The sequence below is a fragment of the Balearica regulorum genome, chromosome 23, assembly GCF_011004875.1.
Source record: "Balearica regulorum gibbericeps isolate bBalReg1 chromosome 23, bBalReg1.pri, whole genome shotgun sequence".
In the NCBI taxonomy this organism is placed as follows: domain Eukaryota; kingdom Metazoa; phylum Chordata; class Aves; order Gruiformes; family Gruidae; genus Balearica; species Balearica regulorum.
Window position 1 is genome coordinate 3,013,596 of NC_046206.1, and position 23,958 is coordinate 3,037,553.

General features: G+C 54.9%; 1 protein-coding gene across 8 annotated transcripts in view; it reads left to right on the forward strand.

Moving 5' to 3' along the window:
• Positions 1 to 11,809: 11,809 nt before the first annotated feature.
• CADM1 (cell adhesion molecule 1) overlaps positions 11,810 to 23,958 on the forward strand; it is a 123,709-nt gene continuing 111,560 nt past the window's right edge. For 3 of the 8 annotated variants that reach the window (XM_075774429.1, XM_075774432.1, XM_075774433.1), the window contains exon 1: positions 11,831 to 12,013. In XM_075774429.1, coding sequence (XP_075630544.1) covers positions 11,908 to 12,013 — 106 coding nt within the window. In that variant the 5' untranslated portion in view covers positions 11,831 to 11,907. Of the gene's footprint in view, positions 12,014 to 23,958 lie in introns of all 8 variants that reach the window. The other 5 variants (XM_075774426.1, XM_075774427.1, XM_075774428.1 and 2 more) reach the window with 4 other exon arrangements.

The following is a 23,958-nucleotide window of genomic DNA, read 5'->3' on the forward strand; positions in this document are numbered from 1 at the left end:
GTGGATGCTGGGTGGTCAGACCTTTCCCTTTTCGTGCTTTTGTTTTCTTTTTCCTTCTTTCCTAAGGAAGAAACTCTTTCCTCCTCGCCTTCTGCCACCGTTTTCTAGAGGGTCCGGGAGCTTTCCCGGCTTTGCTCGCTTCCTCAGCCCTTGGCCCCGGGGTTCCAGTGGGTAAAACCGAAACGGCAGCCACGTGCCATCCCCCTCCGCTCATCTCAAGCGATGTAACGGGGAATCGCAACCGAGTCGCGTCGCTTCTTAACCCGTGTTCCTGGGACCCAGCTGGTCACGGGAAAGACAGGGCCAATGGTGGAACGAGATGGCTACGCCGCTTTCCCTCCTGATTGCCAGTGCTGCCCTGTCCGTCTCCCCTCCCTCCCGGCCCCGTGGAGCTCTGTAGGGTCCGAGCGCTCCGTGGCCGGGAGCCCGGAGCAGAACAGGTGGGAATGCATCGCAATGCAATGAGTTGCAGCAAGTGGTGTTCTCTTCTGCGGTCATAGCAACTTCTAGATTTGTTTTGCTTACTTTTAATCCGAAGTATTTGCAGTTCCCATGTGAGTTGTCCTCTCTGGCGCTGATCTCGATTACCTCGTTATGATCGGAGCGTGCGTGGTGGCGGGGGAAGAGGAGTAAATCCTACCACCGCTGAGAACGTGCTGCGGGCTGGGATTTACGACGGGAAGGCGGAGGCTGATCTTGCCGAGCTCTGCGGCGTGGGGATGAACGGGGCTGGTTGGGGGGGGGAAGGACACCCACCCCTGTTTAGTACAGCTTGCCTCTTGGGCAGTCGGTCCGACAATACCTCCGCCCGCTTATGACCACTTACCTGATGGAAAATCGCGTCGTTCTACGCTTTCCATTTCCCTTATCTGAGCCCCGGGGCTCTGGGAACCCCTTCGCCATCCCCTCCCTCGCCCCAGCCGCGGTGCAGAAATGCCTCGGGGGCAGCTGCTGAACGTCCGTGGAGGAAAAAGCGCCCGTCTCCCCGAGAGCAGAGATTGATGACGCGCCTCTCCTGCTGGGGTGCAAGCGGGCTCCCATTTTTCCTAATTAGTCATGATGTCTTGCCCATCACAGGAATAAATAGCAAGCTTTCCCTAAGGATGCGAGATGAGAAGCGCTATTTATCGTTGCTCTCGGAGGAAGCTGACAACATGACAGGTGAAATATCAGGAATAATTAAGAAAAATAAGGCCTTATGTACTTTATTGCACCAACAGCAGGGATGTATTGCCGGTGACCCATGCACCCTCGCGTATGGCCCCATCTCGACATCCGCCGTGAACTTCGTGCGTCCTGCGCCGTGCTTGTGCGGCAGGCACCCGCCAGTGCTTGCTGCTCCCGGGTTTAGAGGTTTAAACCCAGTTTAAAACCGGGGGTTGTCGGGTAATGGAGCCGGTCGTGCTGTCCCCGTTGGAATCGATGAGGGATGACGCAGCGGGGCAGGGGAGCGGCTCCGGTGACCCGGTTTCCCGTTGCGGCGTCGGCCTCGCCCCCGGGGTCCACTCGGGCTAACGCTGAGCTCCGCGGCCTTGAAGGGAATGAAGTTAAAGCTGCAGCCCGCCCGCGTTGGGAGATGCGTTTGCTTATGAGGCCGGACAGCTGGGGAGCTCAGGAGCTGCATCTACTCAAACAACGCGAAAATCTGATTACAGCAAGTGTCACTGGGCATCGCTTAACTCTTCCTCCGCAAGCCCGGCCTTGCCTGACAGGCGTAATAGATCTCCTGGATACATCTCGCGCCGAAACAAAACGCCTGGTCAAGAGCGCTTAAAATCCGTCGAGTCTCAAGTTTGCAAGAGGCTCGTGAAAGGGACCCTTTGTTGGGGGGGGAGGAAGCCGGCGGCAAGCAACTCCTCAACTGGGAAACGCTGCTCTCGGGGCACTTATATTTAGCTCGCTTGCAGCACTGTCCCTTCAATTTATACTCGGGCTTTTGTTCCTTTTAACTGCGAGGGTCTAAAAGGGAAGCATTACAGGCGAGGAACAGCGGCTTCTCGGCGCGGAGGTGAAGGTATTTTTAACACAATGCCCGAGAGAAAGGAATCTGTCGCCTCCAGCCTTCGGTGCCTCTGAAGGACGATCTCCGAAGGAGAGCGAAGCCCGGGCGCTTCCGTGGCGTGCAGCACTGGAAGCAGAACCGCGTACAAAAAGCTGAAGGGGCGTGTTTGAGGGGGGGTTGAGGGGGAAAAAAATAATAAATAGAAAGGTAGAAGTTCATCCTGGCTCGGTGGCCTGCAATGACTCACTCTGGACGGCAAGGTGCCGTGGGGGAGGCGGGCAAAGCCGCCTGTGTGAACGTAAAATACGTGGGGTGGCCGGGATCCCAGCCCAGCAAAAGGAGAGGGTGAGAGCTGAGTGGTAACGAGAGCCGGGTCCCCGCCAAAATTGAGTGGGCTTTGTTCTTTCTGATATTTATAGAGCGCTGTAGGACCTCGTGCTACAGCCTGTGTTTCCCTCAGGCTTTGGAATAGGGGAAAAAAACCGTCCCCGGGCGAGGAGCAGGCTTTGCGAGGCGTGCAGCATGCTTACGCCGGGTAAAGGGCGGCAGCGGGGATCCAGGAGTGACATTCCCGATGGGAACCAGCTCCCGGGATATGCTGGCTTTGCCCCTCAGATCGTCCTTCACCAGCAGCTCTCGGAGCATCTCGACGAGAAGCATTGCTCACCGGCTCTCCACTGCCGTGCCCGGTTCTGGGTGTCTTTCTTGCAACTTGCCCACCCTGCCAAAGAAAAGCACTTTTTTCCCCACCCCCTCGCCTTCTGTGCTGTCTTTCAAATGTTTGCTTTCTTTATCAGTCGCCGGCTGGTATCAAGCCCGACAAGTCTTGGGTTTAACTGTGCGATTCCTCAATTCTCCAAGCAAATAAGCCCAGATAAGACCCAGGCCTTTGAAGCCAATTGTAATTTAATACAGCTTAAATTGTAAACATCGAACAGTTGCAAAGGAAAGATGATCAAAGCCATTGATTTTTGGGTAGCGACACAGTGTCTTTTTGAATATTTCCCAATAAGGGAAAAATGCAGGAAGAAGGAAACCTGTTTGCAGGTATTATGAGCCTAAACGGTCAAATAAATAATTAGCGAGCTACTCATTTAAGTTCTGCCTATGAAAAAGCAAGATCGTCCTTATTTCTGAGTACAAGTGCTAGACTAAGCATCTTTTTGGAGTAAAACGGGGGGAAGAAAACCCCCAAAATTACTCTGGGCAGAGTGGAAGATGGGTTTCTTCCACTGGAAGAGCGGGATGCTTGCCGCGGAGAGCAACCAGCTTTTTCCAAAGCGCATCGGTCTAGTGCGGTACGTTTTCCATTGCGCTGCTTATGTTTCCTTTCCGCACTGCGGATTAATTGTAGTGTGCTAATGAGCTGGCCTGGCATCGCCTTTAGAACCCGTCCTGAGCGCCGGTCCTATCCGTTCAGTTTCGCCCGGAGAGAAGGGTTTCTGTTTTCATTCCTCTTAGGCCTGGGAGAATGACTTTTGCTTCTGAGCTGGAAACCGGGGGCATAGGGTATCGGTTTGCATAACTCGTGGGACGATGCTCTGCGAAGCTGCAGGAACCGAGCGGGCGCGTGCGAGAATTATATATACCGGAGGGCAAGAAAGCGAGGAGGTTTTGAGTTTCCCCGGTACACGACATACCTGCCCGATTACGGGCCTGCAAAGGCTTCTGGAGCGTCAAGGCTGTGCCTTTCCCAGGAGGCATGGTCGGCAGGATGCTTGCCTACCCTCTGCAGAGGCGCCCCGCTCTCAAAATTCAGGTTTGTCCGGATTTCCGCGTTGCAGCCGCGCTGCCGGCTTTCAGATGTCGGCGTTTCAGTTGGCGCTCGTGGCTGCTGTTCAAAGCGGGGAAAGAAAATTAAAAAAAAATGAATAAAAATAAGGTGGCCGAAAAAAATATCAGGATGCGGCAGATAATGCTGCCAGTCGCGTCAGGGCTCGGAGCAGGAAGCCACCGCTTATTGCTAATGCCAGGACCGGGCTGAAAGTGGATGTCCTCGAAACAGAGCCGCACTCTTCCCCGGCCCTTCAGACAGAAATGAAAAGGCTTTCATGTTCTGCGGGGGTGGAGAGCACAATTTGTGATGACCTGGCTCCGGCTGGTATTCGAAAGGTCACTTTGAGTACGACGCTATCTGAGCCCATTGATTTAAAAAAAAAAAAAAAAACAAGCCCCAGCACTGTACGGAGGGGGAAAGCGGGGGAGAGGAAGCAAAAATAGCTCTGGCAACGGTCATTGTTTAAAACCAACAAAGAGGCACTGAAAGGCTCCCCGCTCGCTGCTGTCAATAGCCACGGCAAGGGCACCGGCTGGCACGGCGGCCGCCGGTCCCTCTGCTCCCGCGGCAAGCTCCTGGGGGAGCTGGGCTGGCGGGGCTGGCACCGTCCTTTAAATCGAAACACGTCTGTGCATCACCGGATGGATGAGATGGATGAGCGCTTGCATGCACCCATCCCGTGCTGCGGGTCGGGGTGCTGCCCACTCTCAAGGCAGGGCGATCCAGGGACCGAAACGTCGTCTGAGGGGCCTCAGCCACGGCTGGATTGTTCCCTTGAAAGCCTTCCAAGGCCGGGAGAAAAAAAAAAAATTAAAAAAAAATGGTTTGCCCTGAAGAGCTCAGCCAACTGTCAGCTGGTTCGTGAGCATTAGTGAATAATAAGGAGCAAGAGCAGCATTAGCCCTGCATCCGTGCAATCATCTGTCACGTAACAAGGAAAGTATTGGCACGTTGTCATGTTTCAAACACTGCCGATCAATGGGGTTGGGTTGGGGTTTTTTTTAATTATTTTTTTAAAAAATAAATAATAAACCCTCGCCCCGTGCCGGCCCAGAGGCACCGCGCCGGCTGTGCGGCTGAGACCTGAGTGGGCAGGGATTTATCAAATAACTGGATTTATCAAACAAATCGCTCTTCGTCAGAAGTTGGTCTTTGCGCAGGAAAGAAACGGAGAGGAGGGGTGGACGCTCACGAGGAGGGAAGGTTTTGGCGATGGGGAGCCGGATGCGCTGTGTTGCCTTAATTTCTGTGGGGGAGAGGAGTAAAAAAAAAAAAAGGATCCGCGCCGTTAAAGCGAGGGATGGGAACGCCTTCGTTGCAGGCACGAGCCCGGGCGGGCCGAGGGAGGCAAAGCTCCGCGCTGGCAGGAGGGGACTCGGCTAAATCACTTAATGGGTTTATTCTTCCAATTTCCTCGAGCTTTGGATATAAGCAAGGAGAGCGAGTTCAGGTGCAGATTATAAAAGTGATGGATCTACAGAAAAAGGAGAGGGTTGAAGGGTTGAAATTTACTGCAAAGCCTGGCCCAGGAATGACCCTCTTCCTCCTCCTCCTCCTCCTCTGGATTTTTCCATCTTGTGCAGAAAAATGCAGCTGGTCAGCTTGACAAGTGGAAACTGCAGCTTTGTCATTAATGTGCAACGCTGAAACAATGATGTATGGCTGGCGATAGATCATGTTGGGTTTCCGGAGAGCAGGGAAGACGAAGGCATGAGACTAATTCATGATGCATGAACGCATTGATCTTCCTGGCTCTGAAAATACAATGTAATGAACCCCCGCTAACACATCATTTTTATGCCACTGCACCTCACTAATATCTAATGATTTCACCTTGCTCTGAGATAAAATATAATTGTATGGGAGTTCCAGCTTTGTTCTCTAATACTTGAGTAGAGCTAACGAATTATGTTTTGCTCCCTAGCTGTCGGCAAGTTGAGACAAGCCCGCGAGAGCCCCGCAATTATTAGGCAAAGGCACGTGTTTAAAACTGGCAGGGGGCGGGAATTCCAAACCCCCGACAGCCCGCCGTCGCCCGTCTCCTCTCGTTTTGTCGAAGCTCTTTCGGGGGCGAGCGGTGCGGCCGCGGGGGTCCAGGCACCGACTGCGGCTTTCGTAGCGCCGTCGCGGCGCGAAGGAAGGAGCCGGGTGCGGGCGGCGAAGGCGGGCGCTTCAAAGGTTGAGCCCTGCTGTCGCAGAAGTCGTCGACGGGAAATCTAACCGCTTTTGACAGCGCAAGCCGAAGGAACGTTGTACCTAATTTGAAATTCCCTCTAGGTGAAGCAAGGCTTCTCCTTTCACGTGTTGGCATCCCTTCTGGGAGCCCCTTGCTCTGCGCCGCGCTTGGTCACGCACGGTGTCGACAGATGGCACGAAGCCTCTGAAATCGGAGGAAGGGCCCAGGTCTTTACCGACAGTGGTTTAATCTGCCACGGCTTTGGACTCGCTGCCTCTCGCAGCTCGAGGTGTCCCTCAAAAGCAATGACGAGCCAGAGTCGGGTGAGCGAGACGTGCTGGAGGGGAAACCAGCCCTTTATTTCTGGTGGGGGATGTCGCTGGATTTGCCGGCGTCCTTGGAAGATGCTGAAGGGGTTGGCTTTGCGTGGACACCGGGAGCAGCAGCTTCTACGAGAAGCTTCCCCCCGTTCCACCCCCCCACCCCGCCGGCTCCGTGATCTCCACGCCTTGACTTTTCCAGGCACTTCTCTCCTATAAGAATATTAAACGTATTTAAAAAAAACCACTTAAATGCTAATGCGAAACCTGAAAAGAGGATGTCAAACGCAAGAGGCGCTCCGAAGACGCGACGTCTCTGTAGAAGGGTTCGACCCCGGTAATCTAATTTGCTTTACGTTTAAAACGATACTTCATTCTCCTATTACAAAGCTCGGTGTCACTGGCTCATAAAGATTACAATTCCTTGTCTTCCAATTGTAATAAATCCAATTCAAGCACCCTCTTGATTTGAAATTTGTCACAACAACGCACAGAGGGCACAGTTCCCGAGTTTTATAGCGCGGGCGCATTAGAGACTCATCGGCAGGAAAGATGATGCAAGACTATAAAATGATTTGTCCCGCTCCTGTGCTTAAGAACAAAATAAATAAATACACCCGAAATTACGGCTCGTTCCTCGTTAGCCAGTAGCAAAAAGGTTAGACCGGCGCGGGAGCCAGGCTGGCTAGCAATTCCTTGCGCTTGGGAATAATCTGGTTTCTTTAGAAACGTCTGAAAATATTCCGTCGTGTTTCAGCGGCCTTGGGAGCTTAACCTTTCCGGTCATACTTATTGGAGACGATAGAAAACCGATGGGCGTTTTGTGCATGCGTCTTCCCGGGCGCTAGATAATACAGTCAAGCGTGGCTGCTTCCTGCCCGTCGGCTGGGCTGGGGGGTCCGAAAAAATGGGCAGAAACAAGCCGTCTGGTTAAAATAAGGTTTCTGTATTCGTTGCAGGGAGGTACGATGATTTTTTTGGGTACACCGTGCTCGGCTTGCACGGAAGGAGAAAGCGGTGCGTAGGTGCCCCGCCGATGCTGCAAAATCCCAGCGGGTTTTCGGGTTGGTCCCGCTCGCCCTTTGCACGGGGCAGCGGTAGCGATGCCGGAGTCGGCAGCGTGGAAACGCTTTCGGGTTTGGGGTTTTTTTTTTGGGTTTGTTTTTTTTTGACAGTCTTGAATAAACGTGTGCGAGAGACTTTGCTCAGAGAGAACTTTTATAGTTTTAGTGTCTGTTGTTCCTTAGGGGGTTTTTTGGTGGTGGGGTTTTTTTGTTGTGGCTTTTTTTTTTTTATTATTATTAACAAAGGTTTTAGCTGAGGAAAAAAAGAAAAAAAAATCCCATCTGTATGGCTTTTTTATTAAAAGATAAAACGCCGGAGTTCATAGGAGTTAGTATTAAGTCACAGTCCGCAGCAATCTCAGGTATTCACTGGCTGGGGACTCTCTCTGTTTATTTCAAATACCCCTTTATCATTTTGTTGAAAGAGCGGTGTTCTCTGTAAAGCTCTGCCAATTGAAAAAAGAATCAGATAATGAAGACTGATGCCGTGCTGATGACAGCCCTTCAGATCCTCAATAGGATTTCTCCGCAATCAAAAGACTTTTTTTGTTTTATTGTCGCACTTGTGGCTTAAAAATAATTAAATTTAATCTTTTAGCTCTGGAAACAAAACTGAAAATTTAAAAGCGGGGCCCCTCCCCGCCCTCACGCAGGAAAAAGACAAAGCAAGCGCAAGCGTCCGGTGGGTGCGGGAGAAAATTTGGTCTGTTCTAAATGGGGGGGAAAAAAAGGGCGCTAAATGAAAAATCCGGCGCTAAATGAAAAATCCGGCGCTGGGAGTGGGCACCCAGCAGCTGCGCCTTCCCAAAGCCCACGCCGTCGCTGCTGTGACGGGGCTTGGCATGTGCCTGCAGCGCCCGTCCCACGGGAACAGTAGCGGTTGGGGAACGGTTTTGAAACGTACCACCTTTGTCCCATCCCTTTTACGCCTTTTTTTTTTTTTTTTTTTATAAATTTTGAGCAAATTTGCTGTTCGTTGCGGTGGAAGGCAGGTAAATAAAATACATCGGGAGCTATTTGTGCTGTAACTAAAGCCCTAAATTTATAGAGGGAAGCGTTGCAAATGACATCTTTGTCACAGTACATGAAAGGCTGGCAATTGGGCTTTGCGGGTTTGGGTTGGGGGTTTTTTTTCCCTTTTTTTTTTTACCTGCTCTTTAAAGAGGCTGTGCCGGCTGCAGCAGGCTCGGGGACAGGTAAGAGGAGAAGGCTCGGAGGCGCAACCCGCCCGGGAAGCGCCGAAATGTCTTTCAGGCGAGCCATTAAATCTGCAATGCTGTAACTTGATTATTCCATCTCCGAGTTCCTTTTGGCAAACTCCTCCATTTTCAAAGAGCGACACAGGATTTAGCCCCGTGCCGGCTTTAGTGTGAATTGTGTGGCTAAAATTGCATGCAGTTCTTTGAAAATTTCAGAGCCGGCGCTTTCCCCCGAGATCGACAACTGTTTTATTTCTCTCGACAGAATACGTAGAACGAACAAACGCCGCCGTTCATGGAAGGGCTCCTTTTGGTCTCGGTCACACCTTTAATCCGAGGCTCAAAGAGCTCGGCGTAAGAACGCGAAGTCCCACAGCGCACCTGCAAAAGTTAAAACGCGTTCTGCCCGACCGTCCTTCCCTAGAGCGGGAAACTCTCAATCGCTTTCCCCTTTCCCACGAGCCATCGTGGTTCCCTCCGCCCGGCTTGGTGAAACCGAGAAAAGCTTTTTGGTTCCGTAAGCTGCTTCCATAAGGCCGTCCGGGAAACGGCTTCCACCGGAACGGATGTAATCGGTGCTATTTACCCAAAATCAGCTGCCCATCAGGTGGACTTGTACCCTCTAACGCCATTGCCCAGGTGGCTTGGTGCCGGCGCCGGTTCCGTCTCCCGGCTGATGCCCGCGCGGCGGCTGCTGCTCATCGGCGGCTCGCGGCGCGTCGAAAGGTGGGGTACCGACCAACTCCACGTTCTTCTCTCGCCTGCCTCTTCGTAAGCAGCGCGTTGAAAACCACGGGTCTGGCTCGCTCGCTCTGGAAGTCTGCCGCAGATTGGAGCTCTTGGTTTTAAGTTCGTTCCTGCTCCCGATTTAAAAGCTGCGCTAACAAAACAATTGATTATCGGTTTTAAAACGCAAAAACACCATCTGGTCTTTGAGACACGCTACGTTGCGGCTGGTGGGGGAGCGGGAACGACGCATCTGAAGGGTCTCCGCGAGCGGCACAGGCGAGGGTCCCGGGAGGAGAAACTCCCGCAAGCGGACGAGGAACCCCGCTCTCAGAGGCGGGTGCCTCCAAATCCGCAGCCGGGGACCTGCCTCTCGCTCGGCTGGGTTTACGGGGTGCTGCGGCGTTTCGGCATCCTGCATCTCCCGAGACGCGGGAACGAGCGGCCGCTCGTCAGCAGGACGCGTCACGCGACGGTAGTGGCCGTGCTGCTGTATTTGTGGGTCGGGTCAGACTCCGTCGTTCTGGCCCCCCTCCCTCCTACCCAACTGCTCCCACCGTTAGCCGCCGTCCCCGGCTGCCTGTGACTTGATTTAATTCGGCTTTCAATCACTGCCAACGGGGCTCGCGCTTCAATATCATAACTGCTAAACACACTGTGACAAATAATCTGAGGCTAAGCTTCCAGGACAGAGGAAATCGTTTTCCTCTTGAAATTAAAGTTGATGCATAATGGAAGGCAATAAGATGCTTCCAGCAGGAACGCGGCCAGTTTCAGTGCGTCTCGAGTCCCCTCTCCGTCTGCCGAACGAGACGTCGGAGGTCGGGGAAGTCATTTCCTAGAGTTCAGGATTTGCAATTTGCGTCCTGTAATCTCCCGGTCGCTTAGCGGCGGATAATTTGTCAGGGTTTGTTTTAGCTGTTGTGATATTGATATTTATTATGCAAATGGTCTTTCCTACTACTTATTGTTCCGCACCCTGCGAATACTTAAATTATTATAAACCTCTTTAGTTAATACGGGTGCTCTGTCAGGTTGATGTCGGAGCCGCAGCGGGTCGTGATGTACGATACTGTGCGGAAGGGTCCAAGCCGTGTAATTAAAAAGAGACCAACGGGGTAGCCGGGCGCCTAACGACACGGGAGCGTCTCTGCAGAGCCGCTCAGGCCCCCCTTGGCCTTCTGGAGAGAAGGGAATTTGGCGTCACTGGCCGGGACGAGGGGGATAAATCCGGCTCAGGGATGTAAGCCTGGCTTAGTTATGGAATCGCGATGGTTCTGGGGTGGCCTGAAGGGTCTTACGGGGGGGAGGATGCTCCAAGCCGCCTCCCAAGGAGCAGCGTTTTGCCTTTGCTGGGTGTGTGAAAGCTCTTCCCAGCCCAATGACATGACTCAACGCTCGTCCTCCGCGGTCTTAACTTTAGGCTTGGCAGAGGACAGGATGATAAAGTCGAACTGACAACTCACCTGCCTCAGGTTAACTCGGAATAACCTAATTAATAACGTTCGAAATATTTGACATCCTCGGTTAGCGCTTGTGCGGGCCCGTAGTATTCCTGGGTGGGTGGGAGGACTCGGTGCCTTTCCCAGGTGAGAGAAACCTCCCCAGCCAGGGCTGGAGGGCTTAGTCCCGGCTTAGTAAGGCACGGCTTAGTCGGGGTGTGTGTTTGGGGGGGGGAGCCTTGTGATTTACTTGTTAATTGGCTCGATTTAAACCCTGTCAAAACCATCGCACGGATGCAAACCCGCAGAAGAGGTTGATTTTGACCGGGCTGCGGCAAACCAGCCCCCCACGGTGCCCGGTGCGGCGGGGGGGGGTAGGGGGGGTTCGCTGGGCTCCCGCCCGCCTCTCCGCGCCCCCGGAGCCGGGAAGGCTCAACACCGCCTCCAGCGGCCCCGGAGCGGGCGGGGTGCTGGGGGGGGACCCCGGGAGGGGGGATGCTGGGGGGACGGGACCCAGCCCAGGACGGGGGATGCTGGGGGGGGGGGGGCTGGCGTGGGACAGGCGGCGAGGGGCTTCCACGCCTGTCGCCCCGTGAGCGGGAGTCGCGATAGGTGGCCGCGGGAAATATGGTTTGTGGGTGGGAGGGGTTTGAATTTGGGGGTTTTGTTGTGGTTTGGTGTGGTGTGGGGTTTTTGGTGGTTTTTTTCTTTTTTAAGCGCGGTTCTCGGGGTCTGAGCGTTGATGCCTCCGGGCTCGGCTCCCTCCCGTGCCCCGCTGTGCCCGTGGCCCCCGCTCCGCCGTGGGGTGTCACGGGGCCCGTGAAAACGGCGCTTTTTCTGCCGAAACGCGATCTCCCCCCCCCGCCCCCGCGCCGCTGCGGCGGGGACGCTTCGGCGGAGCGCGGGGCCCCCGAGCCGAGCTGCTCGGCGGCGGTGCTGGGGGCAACGGCCTCGGCCCCGAGGCGGCGCGGGGTGGGGGGGAGCCCGGTCCCTGCCGCGCCCCTGCGCCCCGCGCCGCGCCCGGCACTTTGCCCCCGGCCCCTAGGCGGCGGCGGCGGGGGGGGGGGAGGAGGGAGGAGGAGAGAGGGGCGTGGCCTGGGCGAGGCCCCACCCCCGCCGCGCTGACGCGGGCGCATCTCATTAGCGGCGCGCGCGGTCGCTAGGTGCCGGCGCGGCGGCCAGAGCGAAGCAGGTGCCGGAGATGGCGGGTCGCGCCGAGCCCAGCGGCCCCGCGGCGTGCGGCGGCGCCCCGGGCCTCCTCCCGCTCCTCCTGCTGCTCCTCTCCGCCGCCGCCATCATTCCCAGAGGTAGGACGCGGCCGCACGGCGGCCCCCGGCCGGCCCCGCCCGCGGGAGGGCGCCGCCGAGCGACGCCGGGGCCTGCACCCACCCCTTCCCCCGGGTGCGGGGAGGCGAGCGGGGCGGCCCGGGCCCGGCGGCGCGGGGGGGGGTGGGTGGTTGGCGCCGTCCGGGGACCCTCTGAGGTGGGGGGGGCGTTAGGGCGGGAGAGCCGTTCGGGCGGATACAGCGAGGTCCGGGGCTCGCCCGGTGCTTTTCCCTCGCCCCGCTTCAGCCTCGCCCGGTGCGCGGGTGCCCGAGCGGGACGGTGGTCCCGGCAAGCATCGCCGGGCGGCGTGCGGGGCGCTGCGGGCTCGGGGCGTGCCGTGCCGTGCCGTGCCGGGGGGGCGAGTGGCGAGCGCTCGGCGGGGAAGGGGAAGGAGGGGAAGGGGGGGAAGGGGCCCCCGGCGGCGGGCTCACCCGCGCGTGTCGGGGCGGCGCGGGCAGCCGGCTGCCGGTTACCATGGAAGCGGCTTCTCCCCGCCGCCCGTGGGCTGGTCGAGCGGCCTCGCAATTAAAAAGTAATTGCCTGCGCGCCCCCTCCTTCCAACCCCCCCTCTCCCCCTTACCCCGCGGTGTTTTCCTCGGCTGCGGTGGGCGTCTTGCGGGGGGGTGGGGGCGGCGGATCTGCCGCCGCACCGGGGGGCTGGTGCCGCTGCACCGGGGCTGTGCCGCAGCCGCTGCCCGCGGGAGCGGGGAACCTGTTGGAATCTAAGCGCAACTTGCGAGGCGCCCCCCCCCCCCCCCCCACTTCCCCGCCTCCCTGCCCCGGGGGCAGCGGGGGCCTTGGCCGACAACGCCTTCCCCGGCGCGGCCCCTCCGGGCCGGGAGCCCCTTGGAGGCGATCGCCCGGCTTCGCTCGGAGCGGACGGTCATGAGAGGCGGTTACACAGGGCTCCCCGCGTCCGCCTCCCGAAGCTGTGGGTGTCGTGGGGGCCGTGTGTGTGGGGCCAAGCTCCGCACCCCCCCCCCCCCGCAGCCGGAGTGCCGCCTGGCTGGGGTTGCATCGCTCCTGCACTGAGCCGAGTAGCCGCAGGAGGGACTTGCACTTGTGTCTGATGGCTTTGATAAAATATCTCTCCTTAACGCCGCTTTATATTTACAGCGTGTCGCTGGAGAGAGGCACAAGGCTTCCTTTACTGGCTTGCGCGACGAGAGGAGCGAGCATTATTTGCCCGGGACGTTTTGGGAAGAACAAGAGGGCCATTGAGCGATCTGTTGAATTTCACTAATAGGAAAAGGGGGGGATAAGGGAGCGGGCAGCTCGGCCGAACAAAGAGCTTTATTCACAGGCATGTTGTACATGCTTTCCCTGGTCTTCCCCAATGGCCTTTTTTGGGGGGGGGGGGTGTTGTGACATTTTCGGCTCCGCGTCCTCCAAACGGGGCCGGGGGCTGCTGCCTGAGGGCCAGCTCCGACAGGGAGAAGGACCTTGTTCCTCAGTGGCACGTTCCTCTGGTTTCGGCAGTCCAGCAGGGCAACTGCGCTCCGAGTTTGGCTGTTCCACAGCCCAAAGCGCCTGCCGAGGGCGGCCAGGAGCGACGGAAACGAGCCATCGGTGTCGGCTCTTGCTGGTGCGAGACAGGGAAACGCTCGTGCTGCTTGGGCACAACCAGTCTGCGCCGAGCAGCAGACGCCCAGATGTTTATGTAGCTAATGCGTTCCCCTCCTAGATTTTAAGGCGTTTTGTCGCAAAGGTGCCTCTTGTAGAATTTACGTTTGCTTTAGCCCGGTGGTTTGACCCGGAGAACCTGCGGTTGAAAGATGCATGAATTAAGAATAGAAGCCCCATTGCAGGACAGCCGCCTCGGTCCTTTGTTTTGCTGCCTGACTCTGAATGCCTCGCCTCACGTTTTGAATCCTTTTTATTTGTATTTATTTATTTATTAAGAGCTGTTTTTAACTCAAGGCTGGCATGATCCTCCGATAGGGTAAGCCTGTCAATCGCCGCCCAGCTAACAGGCATAACGACGCGATGTGGAACAGCGAAGCAGCCAAAGAGAAACAAAAGCAGGGCTGGATGCTGAATGGAAAGGGCCGTGCCTGACCTGTGCGGTTGGGGTTTTCCAAGGGTGAAAAGCACCGCACAGCTCGAATCCAGAGCACGATGCTCTTGGTAGAAGATCGCTATCTTGTGGTTTTGGGGATCTTTGTTGCTAATCACAGGATAAAACCCTACACTGCCTGCTTTAATGCCTTTTAGGCAAAATTTCCTTAAGGCCAAAGAATGCAATTTCCCCCCCCCCACCTCCCCCTCCTACCTTTTCAAAGCTATTGATTTGTTAGCTTCAGTAGTCTCGGAAGAGAAAATTAGTGTTGTGGCAGCAACGTCTGGCGGTGATTGCAGAGTGCCGTCGTTGCATCTCCTGAGCGGGTTGCTACCCGAGGCGCGACGGTACGAGCGCTGCGTCGCTGCCGCGGTGGCATCCCATGATCCGGAGCGTGCTTTGGAGCGTGTCGTGATGCTTTAAGCATGGAGGGGAAGGAGGGATATCGGAACGGTGAGAGAGGCAAGGCTCCGACTCGGTTTCAACTAAGCCAGTAACTGGAGATGAATCCCTGCTTTTCTGCAGCGCCTTTTTATTTGATCTCAACACTTTACCATTAATTAAACTTCCTAACACCCTTGCGAAGTAGGGAGAGAGTCGAGGGATGATTTCAGCTAATACCGAGAGGCAGTCAGTGCCCGTCTGACGGTGCAGAGCAGCATTGCCCGGCAGTTCAGCCAGAACAACTTTTCAGCCGAAGCCACAGGAAGCATTGAGAGACGGCGTCAGGCTGCAACCCGGCCGTGCCACAAAGGTGCGACGGGCTGGACGGGAGGCGGTTGCAATCTCCGTATCCGCCAGCGTCAGACAAGCAGGCCAGAGAAGAGAGCCTCTCGAATGCAGGGAGTGTTCCTGCTGAGGCTGTGCTGAGCCGGGGCTCCTTTGTAAATACGGAGAGCGGGTTTCTAAGGAGCTTTCGTATGCAAGCGAGGCAGGTCTTCTGATCTGCAGCGGCTTTGCTCGGGCTTGGCTGAGCTCCTGCGTTGAAAAACACACGGTTGCGTTCTGCATGCGACGCGAACGCGGGAGGAAGGTTGCAAGAGAGGGGCTGGTAAATAAAGTAATCCATCTGGGTTGCAGCTTGGGCTCATTTGTCTTGCACGTAGGCAGTTGAGCGCAGGTTTATAAGCATGACAATCTGGCTTGGAAACCACTGCCAAGGAGGCTCCGTGGCTCCCAAAGACGGGAAGGCTGGGAAATAGCTCGGCTCCATGCACGGTCTGCAGGGAGGAGGGGGCGAGTTGCCGGCGCCTTCAGCTCGGTGGCCGCCGTCGACGTTTGCCAGCCGTTGGGATGCTCCTTGGCACGGGCGGCTGCTGCTGCTGCTGCTTGTCTCGCAGAGGCTGGAGAGAGGAGCCCCCGGCCTTGTCGGCTGACGCCGCGTCGCTGTTTTCTTTGTTTGTCTTTCCTGGGTGTGTAAATAAAGGCGGCTTTGGCTCGGTAGCCCCGGGTGGCTTGGCATGCCGTCCTCCGGCCATGCCGGAGCGAAAGGCACATTCGTGGGGCCGTGGCATGGTGCGGATGTGGTCTCTGCCCTATCGCCGGACTGAAAACGGGTCAGCTCTTTAACCCTGCGTCTGCCTGAGGCTATCTGGAATGAAACGGTTGTTTCAGACGTTTGTGACAATTGTTTAAAAGCTCGTAAGAACGCGTTTACTCAAAAAAAACCCAAAAAACCAAACCAATCAACTTCCTGCAGGCACGCAGATTTTTTTGGATGTTCCTGTTTAATGCCAGTTTTCCTCGAGACTATCGTCATGCTTTGAAACGGGGTTTTGACGACCTGTCCCTCTTCTGGTTTTTGATAGCAGCCGGCAGTACTCCTCTCTTGAATGCAGGGGCTCCCTGCATCCAAAAAGTTCAGTTTTGCCTGCGGTGGTTCACGGAGACGGGAGTTTAGCAAGCTGTGAGCACAGGCTGGAAGTCCGCAGCCTTCGCTGTGGCTGGCGTCGGGCCAGTAAGTAAATACTTACGCAGCGGTTTAAGAGCACAAGCAAGGCCGGACGCGCAATCCGTATCTCTTCTGAGAAATTGGAGGCTACGTGGAGGGGAAGGGGGAAAAAAAAAAAAAAAAAGAAGAAAGGAAAAAGTTGTGTTTGTTTCCCCGGGGAATATCGTGTGCTGTTCTCTGGCGGTGCAAACCCACCGGCACTAAATAAAGAGGCTCTGTTTGGAAACCTGCAATGAAGGAGAAGACCCTAGGTGGAATGTTGTAATTATGAGTGGTATGTGCTTGTTTAAGTTTCATAAATCAGTTGCTTTCCTCGGGACTTAATTGCACACTGCAGCTAGCAGCTGCTGTTGTGGTTAACGGGGAGCCGCACCACAGAAGGCTTTGAAGGTCGTCCAGCGTGGGCTTGGATGCTTTGGTGCGCTTGGCTTCGAGGGGAGCGCGCTGGTGAAGAAGGCTATTTTTTTGCATGCGTGGCAGGCGTTTTCCGGAGGAAAATACCACCGGGCTTCAATCAAAACTTTGGTAATTGAAACACAAGGGAGCTCGTCGGCTGGGGCACGGGTCGGTGCATGGTAGCTGGCCCACGCTGCTCCGAGACGAGCTGGCGATTGTGGCTGAGCCACGGGCTGAATTTAGATCATCCGGGTTTTTAATTTGCAAGTGCCGCACGTCCCGCGGGCGCGGGCTCGCTCCTCCGGCGACCCATGCCTGCACGTGACCTGTATCCGCCTGGCTTCTCTCAGCCTTTTTGGCCATAATAACAGTTTTTCTCCTTCCTGGCGTGGAACTTGTTGGTTTTCCCGCTCTGTTGCACGTCGGGTTCTCGCCTTAAGTCTTTGTGCGGCGACGGGTTGAGCGGTGGGGGACCCCTGCGGACTCTGCTGTACGGGGCTGCGTGGGACTCCAGAAAACCTGGCGGCTTTGGGGTCAACGCGATTCACCCGTTCCACGTATCGTTCTAGCGAGGGATAAAAATAGAGGAGGAGCAGCAGCAGCGGTGGTTCTCGTAATTGGTGCCGTGCTCTTCCCACGTGCTCGCCTGCCGCGTGCGGTCGGTGGCTTTCTGCTTGGATTTAAAGCGCTTGACTAGCTCGTGCCAGGAACTTTTATTGGCCTGCACGCCTAGTTATTTTAAATCGATGATGTCCCTTCCTCGGGTTGGGCCAGTGTGCTATTTTTACCCTGGAGTTTGGTTTTAATTGATTACGTTCTTCTGTGGTTTAGAAACTTAGGAAAACAACCGTTCTGACCTTACTGGATTCTCAAGGTGAAGCTATTATAAGACTCAAGACCCCGTCAAGGTGCCTGTCTAGAGGATCAAAGTGACGCTTAAGCACATCTGTCTGCTCAGAAATACAAAACTTTTGTGGGCTGTAGCTTAACTGAGAAATCCCTTCGGTCTTTGTTTTTCTTGGGGTCTTTTTTTTGGTCACTGGAAACTCCGCCAGCTTCTCGGTGTCAGTAGCGCTGCCTGTTTCCGCGGGTCCTGCCTGAACAGTGAAATCTGTGTCGCCCCCTCCCCTCTTCTTGCATCCAAACATCGAAGAGAAAACAGGTTCTTGGCAGGATGGGATGGTGGGTGCTTTTTAAAACCCAGGTGTGAGTTTGGCAGGGGGAAATAGCTGTGTTAGGAACTGCCTTTCCTCGCCAAGACCAGCTGTGGAGTTTGCCCTGAGCGGTTACGTCACTGGCTTCATCCTTGGGTAGGACGGCAAGGCAGTGGCGCTTGTCCCGCATTTTCCGGAGCGCTTGGCCGAGCGATGGAGGACCAGTGATCTCTACCTGCGGAGCAGTGGACGGGGCCGTCGGAGCCAAGGACGCCCATGGGACCGGCGTTGCCTCCTAAAGTCACGCTTGGGCTTGACAAGTACATCCCTTCTCTGAAGCGCGACGGGGAAGAAAGAAATATCAAGCGGCAAAGTGACGTTCCCCTCCCTCCCCTGCTTCCCCCCCCGTGCAGTAATAGAAATACGAGTTGGAGTCTGCAGCATCAAAAGAGAGATCAGAGTAATCGGATCAAGCATGAGAAACTGCTTGTTGCCGCTTTTCTGTTTTTAGATGAGGCTGCCTGGCAGCTCCCCTCGCGGAACGCTTTTAAACGTTAGCGATGCTAAGCTTTGGAGCCAGGGTTACGGGGACGTGGGGCTCTGCTAAAATTGGGCTAGAAAGAAAACTTTGGCTGCGCAGCCTGAGCATTACATGCGGCCTCAGGGCTGATGCACAGAACTAAAGGCATCTCCTATCCTCCCGGCCCTTCTTCTGTAGCCGGGAAGAGGAATGTTCGTCCCTGGCTCCGGCTGCGGAGCGAACCCCTCTTGCTTTGTGCGTTTTATCCCAGTAATGCGTCTCCGAAACACGTCGGGCGACGCCGAGACATCCATGACCTCGCAAAGGCATGGTGGCTTTCGTGCAAGCTGTTCCCCTCCCTGGTGTGGCACGGGACGGCTCTGGGGCAGCAGCTGCCCTTTGGCCGTACAGAGGCATGGAAAAAGACCCCCGAGGGGAAAAGCTCTCTGGTTTACAGCCCCACTGCAAAGATTTCTTCTCCTCTTTGCCCAGGGTGGTCTCTGCGCTGGCCGGAGGCACGTGGACATCTGTCTGCCCCCGGTCCTCGGTGTTTGCGGCGCTCTGAAGCATCACACTGGTCGCTTGGCCGTGCGGTCGCAGAGCTGCGACGCCTTTGGTGACGCAGTCGTGCGTGCTCGGGCGTTTTGCGCGAATTGGCTCAATCGGCTGAGGTTCGGAGAAGGACGGCGGGTATTGCTTTCTTGGCTTTCCTGAAGGTGATGCCGAGCTTCCTGCTGGACACTGCGGATAAGATGGCTTGCTTTCAGGAGCGCCGCTCTAGAAGATGCCAGTTGGGTCTTTTACAACTCTGCTTCGGGTAAGGGTTCTCGTTCCGCCGCAGGTAATCCACTGGCGCGGTGAGGTTGGTGTTGGACAAGCCCGAGTTGCTTAACGCGACTGCGTCTTCTGCCGAATCACGGTTAAGGACCGCCTTTCCCCCTCCCTGCTCAGCTCCTGGTCTGAACGCGGCTCCGAAAGAGACTTGCAGTACTCATTAACCCAGCAGACAGAACTAACTTCTAAAAGCGACTCCCACGCTGAGGTTTCTGGGCTCTGTCCACATTAACGGCATCTCGTTCAACTTAAAGGTCTTATGCTCTTAATCGTGCCGTATATATAATCTTGAGCAGACTGTACGCGTTTAATCAACTCTCCCCGAATCCGTAACTGCCAGGTATCGCTGCTTCAGCATGTGAAGCGCAGTCGCGTCTTTTCTCGGTAAGAGCAAAGATTAAAGCGGGATAGATAGGAGATTAACACCGTTCCCTTCGGACATCGTCAGGGAAAGGGGGAGAAACTTGTAGACGAGAAATCAAGAAAATACTTGGAGGCAAATCGTTTATTGCTATGTAGGAATATATGGAGCCTTGTAAACAGAGGGTTTATAGCAAAACCACTGATGTAGCTTTTAAATCACTCTGGGAGAATTTCAGATGCATGATTATATGATGACTGTCTCCTCCAGGCTCTCTTTGGTAAATTGGATCTCAACTTTTCGAGTACGTTAACGCAACGTGATGTACACGGAATGCAACACAACTCTGGAAGGCTGCCGGTTTTGAGTCCAGCATTTTTGTTACCTCCCGCAATTAATTCTCGGGGACTGCACACCCGCGTGCAGTGAGACATGCTGGTGGAACGGCGTTGCATGTCTAGAGGGTCAAAGAAACGCCCGGTACGTGCAAATAACAGGCCTTAAAACGTGTAAGCGTAATCTTCCGGGTGGTGTTGCGCCATGGAGATTTTCAGGGTGAGACGCCCCAGCGCCGGTAGCCCTCCCTTCGAGCGGTCCGTGGCACCACCCTGCCTTGGTTTCCCTCCGTGGACGTCGCTCAGAGCGATGACCGGCGGCTGGCAGGGCTGGGGTTCGCCAAACAAAGGGCACCCCGTTCTCCCGTCCTCTCCCCGCCGTTCCCTATAGATCGTGCCCTAGAGTAAGAAGTAGCTTCAATTATCCTGTGGTAAATGAATAAGGATTAGTAAGCTATTTTAAGCCTGGTCATCTGCCTCTCTTCCTGGGGAGAGCCCAGCAGGCATGGCCGATCGAGCGGGCTTTCTCTGCTCGTAGGGATGAAAGGAATGAACGGCGAGCGTGCGCAGACGGGGAGCGGGGACGCTTGAATGCTGGTGAAAATCGGTGTGCATCGCTCTGCGCTTCACCAGGGTTTCACTGCCCAAAGGATGGACCTTGTGCTGCAAACTGTCCCTGAATTCAGCAGGGAAAATTTTGGGAACACAGCTCTTCTCTGCTTTCAGTCAAATGTAGCAGTTGAAGAAGCTGGCATCCATTAAAGGTGCAATCCAGAACAATGTGGAAGTCTTAGTAACTTGGTGGTTTCATTGTGCCAAAGAATCCGGTTACTTGCAGAATAACTTTTCCTTGCGCAGTTGATTTAGAAACGTCTAGGAAGTGGCTTGCCTAATCCTCTGCAGAAGTTGTGTTTGAATGGACCAGCTAAAGGATAATTTTTGACAGTTTTATCAGCGTAACAAAACGGTAAATCCTGGGGAGGGTAGAAAAGCACCTCTGAAATGGGGATCTTTTCATTTTCAGTTGGTTCCTGGGATCAGTAAGGAATTCAAAGGCAGGTAGAGAGTAGGTGATTGAAGCAACCTGTCCCAATTTTTCCGGAAAATACACGGATCCGTGTTGCCTTCAGCAGTTTTGCCAGCGCAGTTGGTATTTGTTTCTCACGATTTTGCCCGTTTAGTCTCCTCTCGGAGCAGCTTTTTTTTCCAGCCTTCATTTGTCCAGATTATCAGCATGCAGAGGAGCGCTGACTTGTATTTACATGATTTAGTTGTAAATATGGTAAGTGTTGATAGATATTGTTGTCAGAAGCGCTTACAGCTACTGGACTGATTACTGAATTTCTTAGGTGAAAATCTGTACAAGCTATGCGTACGAGCAGCTTCCCAGGGGAAGCGCGTGGAGCAAGCCCGTACAAATCAAACGCCCCCCCACCCCCCCAGTTTATCGTCAGGTATTGTCTGGCAACAACTGGGGTCCCAAGGGTGTAACAAAGGAGAACCGAAAGGTCCTCCTTCTCTTCTTCTTGGTGGGAACGGATGCCATTATGTGAAGTAGCTGTTTGGGGATGGTATGCGTAGGAGGCGCGCCGGCGATGTTAATGGCTGCCCGTCCTTTCATCTTAGTTGACTTAATATGCTCCGCCCGGACACCGTCATCCGATAGTCTTACGCTTCACGTACCTCCCTATAGCCCCCTCCTTGCCTTTGCAAATGAGTATTTCTAGCAACCGCCTCTCCAAACGCAAAAAAGCCTGGCTTTGGCAAAATCCTCCGCAGCGGTGCGGGTTGTTGAGGGCTCCCTGCAGCCTTCAGGCACGTCTTCACCTCGCTCTGGATCTGTGCGGTTTGGGAGCGGCGGGAGGGAAAAAGTTTTGGGGTTGTGCGTGTGAAATCGGAAGCAGTGCTTCCGTGCCCGCTGCTCAGGGCGGTGTATTTCTTGGTTCAGAGCCGCTTTGTTGGGAGTGCAGACGGGTTGGAAGGAGTATCTGTTCCCTCCCGGGCAAAACCTGTCCCTGTGGTGGGAGACGGAGCGGCTTGTCTGGATCTGGAGCAGGGTTTGGCAGGTTGTTTGCCTTTCAGCCCCTCGATTCAGGACTGTTTTGCCTTAAGGGGGGAGGAACAAACAAATAGAAAAGATAAATAAAGCCTTCCCTGGGGGGGTCAGGAGGAAAGGGAGAACAGGAACCCCGAGTACTTAGTATGGGCAGTGTAAGCTTTGCAGAGTCGCACATCCAGATGGATTACATGAGGAACTTGACATCTTGTTTAAAAACAAATCATTCATTATGTAGCAGTGAATAATCAAGCATTACGGTTTCATCTCTGGAGGTTCCTTTTTTGGTTGGAATTTTGATAGTTCAGTAATTAAAAGCTGAAAGCTCTTACGCCGTCTACATGTTGATCAATTGGTAATTAAAAAGTTGACGATAGATACGGTATTTCATGGGACCGGTTTGTTGCGATCAGATCTCCTTAGTGTGTTTTTCAAAATCATCATTTAACCTGGCACTTAAGCGGTTTTCCATATTCATGGGCTTTTCAACTCGAATTTCAGGAACGCCTTCAAATTCTCACAATTTGCATACAGCAATTGGAGATCCGAACGGATCGCAGGGTTTGAACATGATCCGGAAGGCCGGCTTTCTCCCCATCAGCTGCAAGGCGTTCCAAGCCTGCGTCCGCCTTCCTCCTCTGCTTTACTATCTGATTCTTAGGCTGTCGTGGCATTAATTTGCCGTGGCAGGCTGCTGCGGCTGGCTTAAGCAGCCTGAATCCAAGGCAAACGCTTCAGCCTTCTTGAGGTGTGACCCTCATCGCAAGAATCATTCCTTGCAAGAGTCGTTCAGCTTTCCTGCCTCCTTCGGAGCCTGTACACGATGTCAAAAGCGCTAATTGGGACAGAAGGGACTCGGGCTTTCGGGCTGCCGCGTTGGCTAAGCCGCCTGAAGTTCCCTGCGACGGCGGTGCGGCGGGGCTGTTGCACGAGCGGCGGGGTCGTTGCACAAGCGTCTTGGCTCAAGCGCAGCCCTGAGGCCGTGTCTTCTTCAGGCTGGGATTTGGGGATCTGAAGGGGAAGAGTTATCAAAATATTTCCTTTAAATGGGAGAGTTTTGTCAAATTGCTGAGCGGGTAACGTAGCTGAAAAGCAGAGCGCCGTGTTGCGGTATCGGAACGGTTTGGCTTCTCCGGTCGACGAATATTTGAGAAGCCTGCGTGTCTGCTGAGCCCCTTGCAGCCGAGGGAAGGTTGAAGATAAGTTTGATAGTACAATCAGGGATAAAGCAGTCCAAAATGAAGGAAAACTGTGTTGGTAATGGCCTCCGTGATGGAAGATTCATTGCTTCAGGAGTCTAATCTGAGACCAAAATGAGGCACCAACCTGATGCTCCTCAGAGCATAATGCAAGATTTACTGCTCTGCCACGCTCCAGAGATTAAAAAAACCCCACAACCACCGCCCTCCAAACCGCCCTTCCTTTGCTTGCTAAACTTGGGGAAAACCAAGGGGTTTTCTTATTTCTTGTCAGTAAAAAAACCCACAACACCTGAACAACTTTTTGCCACATTTTTGCGAAGGCGTGCAGAGAGTCCTCCTTTTCCTAATGCTGGTGGCCCTGCTCCTGGCAGGCAGTCGGTGAGGTTGGCCTATTTTGGGGGTGGTTCTGGTGTGTGATGCTCTGGCTGGGGAGCCATCGTCACCCTGCTGAGGCCGCGGGCCGTACAGGCATCGGGTGAGCTCGGCTGCCTGAACGTCGCTGCCGGGTGGGTTTGGGTTTTGGTTTTTTTTTCCTGGGTTAGAAATCTTTCTAGAGCAGTCCTTGGCTGGGCTGGCGTGGGGCTGGCAGCACGCCCGACCCAAGCCGCAGCCCTGGCACCGCTTCCCCACGTCTCACTTGGAAGTAGAGAGCTGTTCGAGGTCCCTGCCAACCCGATTTAGTGGAAAATACCTTTCCATCGCTTCACCTGGCAATCCCGAATAAACCGGGAGTGGCTGGCGAGGCTTCCCAAACTGCTCGCCTGAGAAGGCGCTCGGTTCGGGTCCTGAGCCTCTCCTCCAGGACACCACGTCTCCAGCGCTGGGATGCTTCCGAGGGCTGGAAGCCCAGATGTCGGATCCTTCACAAGGGGGTGAACCCCTTCCCAGCTCTCGCCCCTGACTGTCGGGACGTCCTTCTGCACTCCGAGACGGAGCCATCTGCATCCTCCTGATGGCAGGAATGCCTGTAGTGGCTTTGCCCGCTCCTCTGGGACACGGACTGATTTCTGCCGGAGAAGAAAGACCCGACGTCGTTATTAACACCAACGCCTCGGCCG